The following is an 8,178-nucleotide window of genomic DNA, read 5'->3' on the forward strand; positions in this document are numbered from 1 at the left end:
CAGGGCCGGCACGAAGAGGCCAGCGGCAAGTTTGCCGGCGCCATGCAAGTGCTGGGTTACAGCCCCGAGCTGTCCTACAACATGGCGCTGTGCTGCTACGCGGCCAAGCAGTACGCCCCTGCCCTCAAACACATCTCCGATATCATAGAGCGCGGCATCCACCAGCACCCGGAGCTCAGCGTGGGCATGACCACTGAGGGCATCGACGTCCGCAGCGTCGGCAACACTCTGCTCCTGCACCGCACGGCCCTGGTGGAGGCCTTCAACCTCAAGGCAGCCATCGAGTACCAACTGCGCAACCTGAAAGCAGCCCAGGAGGCCCTCACAGATATGCCGCCGAGGGCTGAGGAGGAGCTGGATCCAGTCACGCTGCACAACCAAGCACTAATGAACATGGACAGCCAGCCCACTGAGGGGTTTGAGAAACTGCAGTTTCTTCTGCTGCAGAACCCCTGTCCACCAGAAACTTTTGGAAACTTGGTGCTCCTCTATTGCAAGCATCAGTACTACGACCTGGCCGCTGATGTGCTGGCAGAGAATGCCCATCTGACCTACAAACTGCTCACACCTTACTTGTACAACTTCTTGGATGCCATTATTACTTGTCAAACTGCCCCCGAGGAGGCTTTTCACAAGCTAGATGATTCAGCAGGGACGCTGACTGAGCAGCTGAGAAAACTTACAAAGCAGGTACAGGAAGCTAGGCAAAACTGGGATGATGAAACTGTAAAAAAGGCAGTTAATGAGTATGACGAGACTCTGGATAAATATGTACCTGTCCTGATGGCCCAGGCTAAGATCTACTGGGACATGAAGAACTACACAATGGTAGAAAAGATCTTCCACAAATCGGTGGAGTTCTGCAACGAACACGAGGTGTGGAAGCTCAATGTGGCTCACGTGCTCTTCATGCAAGAGAACAAGTATAAAGAGGCCATCAGCTTCTATGAGCCAATAGTTAAAAAGCACTACAACAACATTCTCCATGTCAGCGCCGTTGTGTTAGCTAACCTCTGTGTTTCCTACATCCTGACAAGCCAGAACGAAGATGCAGAGGAACTGATGAGGAAGATTGAGAAAGCAGAAGAGCAGGTGTCCTATGAAAATCCTGATAAAAATATCTACCATCTTTGCATTGTCAATCTCGTCATTGGTACCCTCTACTGTGTGAAGGGAAACTATGACTTTGGTATTTCAAGGGTCATTAAAAGCTTGGAGCCATATAACAAAAAACTAAGCACTGACACGTGGTATTACGCCAAACGGTGTTTCCTCTCCTTGCTAGAGAACATGTCCAAGCACATGATGATGCTACGTGACAGCGTTATTCAGGAGTGCATTCAGTTTCTGAAGCAGTGTGAGCTGTACGGCAGAAACATCCCAGCTGTCATCGAGCAGCCCCTTGAAGAGAAGAGGATGCACAGTGGAAAAAATACAGTTACCTATGAAGCCAGGCTTTTGAGGGCACTGATGTACAAGATCATTGGGTGGGCTGCGTAAACGGTGTTCCCGTACAGTAGAAATTAGAACTTTGTGTCTGTTTTTTTTCTTATGCTGGTGAGGTGATGCTCACCCTGGGAGCCTGTAGTGGTATGGAGTTTTCTTGATTGCTTACCTTTAAAGATTTTCGTCCTGTATTTTAACAACAGTCAGTGGAAAATAGAGTATTTGCATGAAAATAACATGCATCAAATAACTAGGGGCATTCTCAGTAACCTGTCATGTTAAGTACACCTTAAGATGTGTTGCCCAAGGACTTCATTACATAAATGTCATTGAGCTTTCAGCTATAAAGTATTTTATTCTTCTGAAATTTTGACCAAGTTTCTTTTCATTAGTTGACAGTTAATTTCTTATCCCTCTCTTTCTTCTAGCACAGAAATTGAAGAAACAGGTTTTTTAATTCTCCAGTTTGCACCTGTGTATGAAATTTTTCTTTCTTCTGCTTTTTCCAAGGTATTTTTAATATGTTACAGACCATGTGGATAGTATATTCAAACACAAAAAATGTCTTCATAATAAAACACCATTCTTGCAAACATGAACATTGCCTGTTGCTAAGTCAGTAACCATGCAGAGTATTCTGGCGAATTGTATACCTAATACAGACCAGGAATATGTTCCAAGAAGGATATTTTAAGGTGGCACCTCAAGTTTAGGTCTACCCTTGCAATAAAGTTTGTTATGACTGGATGTAACTGGCTTCAGAGGCCTGCCCAGTGCTGCCCCTCGACTTCTGTGGCCCCAGAGTCCCTGTGCCTGTGTCATCTGAGCAGCAGCTGTTGCCCAGCAGACCTGTTTGACAGCAAGTACTTAATTGGTAACACAGTCCTCCACGTGCAGCCTGGCCTGCCCCTTTAATCCAAATACCATCCTTAGAATCTATCAGCCTCTGGTAAGAGACTTTGCAAATGTGAAATTATATTATTTTCCGTATTTCTCAAAAAAGCACATAACTTCCATTTCATGCAAAGCTTACAACTTCTACACTTAGAAGAAATCTGCTTCTCAGTTTCCTCCTTTTGTTACTGTTCCTGCATCTCTTAACACCTCTCTGAAACCCTGTTTGTTTGCCTAATTCCTTTACTTGGCATCTCCATTGCACTGGCATCAGACAGTGTATTTTCTCAACAGTCTTCCCATACCTTTTCAGCCATATTGCATGTTCCACAGCCAAGCGAGACCAAAATACCTTTCAGTGTTTCTATGCAGGCTGTTTCTGTGCCCCATGGCTGCTCTCCTTTTTGTCTATTCTGCCTTCTGAAGCAATGTGTGACCTGAAGTTTCTCAAATAAGGATCAAAGATCCCTGGCTTTAACTCGTTTGCTTACCTTTGGTACTGGCTCCCTGAAGAGCTGGCACAGGGGAATTTTGGGATCAGGCTGCGTGTCCCTCAAAATCCAGTTTCGATGCTGTGGTTTACCTGGGAAGAAAGAGGACAGTATTTCTGAAAATTGCTGTGTTATAAAGCACTAGAATACTTAATCCTTCCAGAGAGTTAGTGTATATAGGGACTGAACACGCCTGCAACCCTTTCAACATATAGAAAGTCCACTCTGCTTATCTGCTGGGAAAGAAACCTGTCAGGGCTGAGCATATCCTCTGTAGCTAAAGGAAACGGCTGTGGGTTAGTTAACGTTGCAGTTTACCCAAAACTTTCGATAACAGTAAATTAAAATCAAATTTAACACAGTTGTCTCTAGTGTCAAGAATGGGAAAATGTTCTAGAGAGGCTAGAGAGCAGGCAGGAGACGCAGCAAGGTGTCCTAGAGAGACTTGCATCACTCATTACTAGTCCATAAAGCTCCTGATTATGGGGATATTAAATATTTCCCACAAGTGCTTCCCTACAAGGAGGAGACCTGTGATTTCAAATCTTGTTCACCTCCATGAAACAGCAGCAGGCTGTAAAGTATGTTTCTAATTTACAGTGGAATTGTATTTTATATTATGCAGCATAAACAGCATGACCTTTAAAAAAAAAAAAGCTTTTAAAAGTCACACCACATAATGGCATCTGAAGTGCAGTAATTGGCAATGACTTAGGGAACATCAGCCCTTTATTTCATATTCATCGTGCATATTCTGTAAAAGTCAGTGGACTCTTTTTTAAAAAAACAAAACCAAAAACCCAACACTTTCAGATCTGTGCCTGTGCATGGCTGGCTGTTTGGTGATGTTCACATGCTCGAGCGGTTTCCGTCCAGCCCGCGCGTGACATTCATTAGGGCACTGCCGCCAGGATTCGCCGCGCTAAGCTCTTCCTCTCCTTCTTGCCTTCTGTGGCCACACAGGGTTCCACGGCGAATCAGCGGAGGCGAGAGGGTCGGCCACTTCTGGCACACGCTCCCTCATCCTGCCGGCCTCCAGGGAAGGCCCAGGGCCCCTGGCCACAGGGTGGGAAGGGAGAACAGCCACACTCCCCATGGAAAAAAGTCCCACAAAAGGACATGGAGTTGTGCAAGATGCGGCTGTTTTAGAAGATACGGCTAGAGGGCAGTCAGCGTGCCTGGAATTTGTTTCATCCTGTTGCAACCGATCAGACATACAAAAAAAACCCCACCAGAAAACCCCGGGGAAAATGTCAGTAGCAGCACTTTCCTCGTTGTTCCCTTTTCCTTCTGTTTTTAGCTGAGTTTCCTCCCAGACCACACCGCGCACCCAGACAGCCCGAGGTTCCTGAGCAGATCTGCTGCATCAGTGGATGGTTCCGCATGGGGTCTCCTCCCTGTCCGCGCGGTATTTTCCGCCCTGTCCACCACAGCCTTTTCCTCAGAAACGGACGCCCAGCCTTCCTGTGGCCGCGGCACCCCCAGGCAGCCGCCCGACCCCCCCTTTTGTCCCGGAGAGCTGCCTGCCCCTCCCACGCCCAGAGGGATCAGGTCCCAGGGTCACGCGGCTGTCAGCTTTTGCCGTGTGTGTCGCTTCCTCCAGTGGCAAACACGCATTTATAGCGTCTCCAACTGCAAAGCACTTGGGTCATGAAAAATATATAAATGTTACAACCAGTTTTATTACCATCTTTATATCGCATTTAATGTTATCACTATGTGACTTCCACACAAAATACATTTTTAAAGGAAAGCACATACATTTTTATCTGGAGAAAAGGGAGGATACCACATAATGGTTTATGCTCCTTAGAAATACAGTAAAATGCACCTAAATTAATGCCCTAAGCCACCACAGTTCTTTTGTACACAACCAAAAACCACTGGTGTAATTTAAAAGAACACAAACAGAAAATACTACCAAGAAACAGCTGCCCATATTCCGGGGGAGTTGCAAAGGGCAAAGAGCTGCAGATAAGCACAGATTCCTAAGCAAGAGCATCTGCTCTCTTTGGCGGGAGCAAGGAGAAAGCAGCCCTCAGCCCTCTGTCTCTGCAGCACTATCTGAACGACGAGCAGCGCAAGGTGCCCCACACACATGCCATCGCCATACCGAGGCCAATCGCCGGGATTTTATTTGAACTAATCTCTTATTTTGCACCTTGTGCTTACAGTGCATCTTGTGAGATGTTCTTGTCCTCAAACTTTACAAGGGCTTGCCACCCAGTGGGCAGATCATCTTTTTTCCCCAATTACCCCTGCAGTAATTACAGCACACATTGCTCGAGCAAAGGCCTCGAGCTGCCGTTCTGCCAGCAGTCTGCCTGCACCAGCCGGTGGAGCCAGGGAGGCATGAAAGGCCCGAGATGTGATTTACTCCATGCCTCACCTTGAATCTCCTTGGTGCTCAGACCTCTGTAGTTAATCAAATGTCTGCTGACACCACCAGCAGAGCAGAGGTAGTGGATGCCGGGGACACTTGTGATCAGCACCACAGTCAAAGCTGATAAAAAAATTTCAGTAATCAAGGGGTGGCTGACTTTACAGTAAAACGGATATAAAAGATGGGACAAAAGAGTCTTCTTGTTGTACAGTTCTGGGAGGAGCATGATTAGAATCTTCCTTGGGGAAGCTGGTCCTGTTTCTACTGGGTAAGTAAGCCCAATTAGAAGATGAACAAGGAAGGAAATGTTATTTTTCTAAAAATGGTGAAGTTACATAAAAGAATAAAAAGCTGATTCGGGCAGTCCATTCCACAATATCTTACTTTCAACATCCTATTTCAGATGCCCAAGTTCAAAACTTCCACATGTCCACATTGGCTTTAGCCTCCATCAAAGGCAGCAGAGTCGGGCCCTGACTGATGGTTTGCAGATTCGGGGCACCAATGTGATAATGTGGCTGTGTGGGTTGAAAGATAAGCATGGAAAGATCCATCTTCTCTCCCCCAGGCTTCTCTTCCTTTATCTTGCTTTGGCCTTTCAGCAAATAAAACCTTCTCTAAATTTTGGCCCTCTGCTAAATCCTGCTCTCTTCTTAAGGAATGAGTATGCCTGGGACAACACACATCTTCACATCATGATGTGTAGTTCATACAGAAGAAAGATAAACACATGAATACCACCTGGTCTACCAAGAACTAGTCCGTAAAACAAATCTCCTGCAAAAACACCTTTTAGCACAAAGCTGAGAGAGGATTTCACAAGCACAGCAAGGGCCATCTCTGGGCTTTCCTTGCACATCCACCACATTTAAATGGCAGCCTCCAGTAGAGGAGGCTTCAGTGAGGTGCAGGCTGTGCCTGCCAAAGCTCTCGTGCACCGAGTCAGGGCATGCAGCGCTGATGCTTTTGTGGTGTGCACCTTGTCAGTGCCTGCACAAGGTGCTGCATCATCGCTCATGAACCGCAGGCTGGCCTTTCCCAGAAGGCACACTTGGCTTTGTCACTGCGCTGGTGCGGGGACGTGGACAATGAAAGCCAGTAGCACCAGAAATGCACCTGGCTGGTGTCCTGGGGTGTGGCAGGGAGGATTTATACAACCCTAGAAACAGTGAAAAGCAAGTTAGTGTTAAAATCCTCCCAGCTCCATTCAATTTGCCGCTAATCAGTAATATAAGGACATCCAAGCGTGCACACAGTCCAGGAGACACTGCAGAGAAACACTGAGACATAACTGATACAACAAAAGCTGTTTTGCAGTCCTCTGCACCTTGTTTGGACAGTGAAACCTACTCATGACTCACAAAGAAACATCTTCTAAATAAAGTAAGAGAGGCTTTCAGTTCTGAGAACCTTTTAGGCTTTACTTCCAGCAAAACACCTCTTTTTTTGGCTGACACTTTTCCATTAAGTAGAAAAATTGAAACATTTAGACTCATTTTCCAAAGAACCTCTTGATTAGCATTTTCCTAGACCTTGCCTGAATTTAAACTAATAAAGCCTGCTCATACAGCAGACCTTGCCAAATCCAACAGCTCAGTTCAGAATGTTTCTATTTTTGGGGTTCTTCTCCTAAATTCAGTATAGTTTATAGCCCAAACGGAAGCCCAGGGAAGCCAATAAAAAAGTTCCTGTCAACTTAATGTTGGGGGTGCTTTAAACTGGCACCTTAGAAGATATCCATTTTCACAGACTGCTATTTCAAGCCATCCAAGAGCAGCTTCTTGAAAGTACTGAAATGCTACAACCCCGGTCAAATTCAGTGACAAAAAACCTTGTTTCCACCCACTTAAAATGCTGCTTAGAAAACAGTTAACCCCATGTTTCCCATGGTACAACAGCTGTGCGTTAAGGAAAGATCACTGTTGCACAATGAGAGGTCAAAGTCAGCTGGAGATCCTGATCCTCCACCTGGACCCAACCAGGCATGGCCTTCACTGGCAGCCCACGCAGCCCACCGTGGCTCTGAGCACAGGGCTGAGGCCTCCTGTCCATGGAGCTTAGGACTACACCGACAGCACAGCCCCAGCCCTGGGAGACACCCACGTCCCGATGGCCACCCCACTGCCAACTGCTTGGAGAGGGAAATCGAAAACAGGAGAGCCAGATTGTCTTCTGGAACATGGGAATCATCACTCAGCACCGCCAACTTTTAAACTTCCCAGGGTGAATTTACACACTGGCTCTGAACGGTACAAGCTTCTCCATGGTGTTTTTGTCCTCTGCTGCACACAATCATCCCCTTCTCTAATTTCAGTCTTTCTTGCTCCTTACCTTCTCCTTCCCCCCAATTCTGCCTCTAGGACCCTTGCCATCCTGTGTCACAAGCGGGGAACAGGTTGACTAACAGCTTTTTATGAGCCGGTCTTATTTTATAGCCCTCTTTCCCGTGGGAGAGGGCAGAAGGAGTTGGCTAACACTCAGATCCTGTTGGGCTGAACTGTTTTCTAACAGCCATCTTCTAAATTAAAATTAACACAGCTCAGATTTTTCTTAACTGCATTTTTCTGGTGCCTCACAGAGCTCTTTGTTTCCTTCTCCACTGATTCACAGCCGCTAAACAGAAAGGCGAGAGCTCTGACATGGCGTATCTGATTTTCTTGCTCCGTCAATAGTATTTATCACTGCAGCTCCCACGCGGAGCGGGAGGGTCTGCTTCTCCATCAGAGCTAAGGGACAGGGGTTTCAGAGCGCACATAAATCCTTCGCTCTTCCCCTGCAGAGCAGGTCAACACACATTGCATTTTTAAAACAAAAAAGCCATGTCCCCCAATGGCTGTCACCCCACCGCCGCTCCGGCCACCTCGCTAGCAGAGAGCGCCACCGCACTAATGTCCACGCAACTGCCCGTAGGTGCGAGGCAGGCGTGGAAACAGCTCCATTCGGAAATTCCTCCTGGTTTATCAG

The 8,178-nt window shown here is 46.7% G+C and overlaps 1 protein-coding gene across 1 annotated transcript; it reads left to right on the forward strand.

Annotated features, from left to right (window-relative positions):
- Positions 1–3: 3 nt before the first annotated feature.
- Positions 4–1,572, forward strand: LOC104527766 (tetratricopeptide repeat protein 30A; the record flags this gene model as incomplete). Its single annotated transcript, XM_010171573.1, has 1 exon — positions 4–1,572. A coding segment is annotated over one exon (1,497 nt), but the record flags the coding sequence as incomplete, so codon positions are not given.
- Positions 1,573–8,178: the final 6,606 nt, after the last annotated feature.

Source organism: Antrostomus carolinensis, unplaced genomic scaffold, assembly GCF_000700745.2.
Source record: "Antrostomus carolinensis isolate BGI_N321 unplaced genomic scaffold, ASM70074v2 scaffold4797, whole genome shotgun sequence".
Classification (NCBI taxonomy): domain Eukaryota; kingdom Metazoa; phylum Chordata; class Aves; order Caprimulgiformes; family Caprimulgidae; genus Antrostomus; species Antrostomus carolinensis.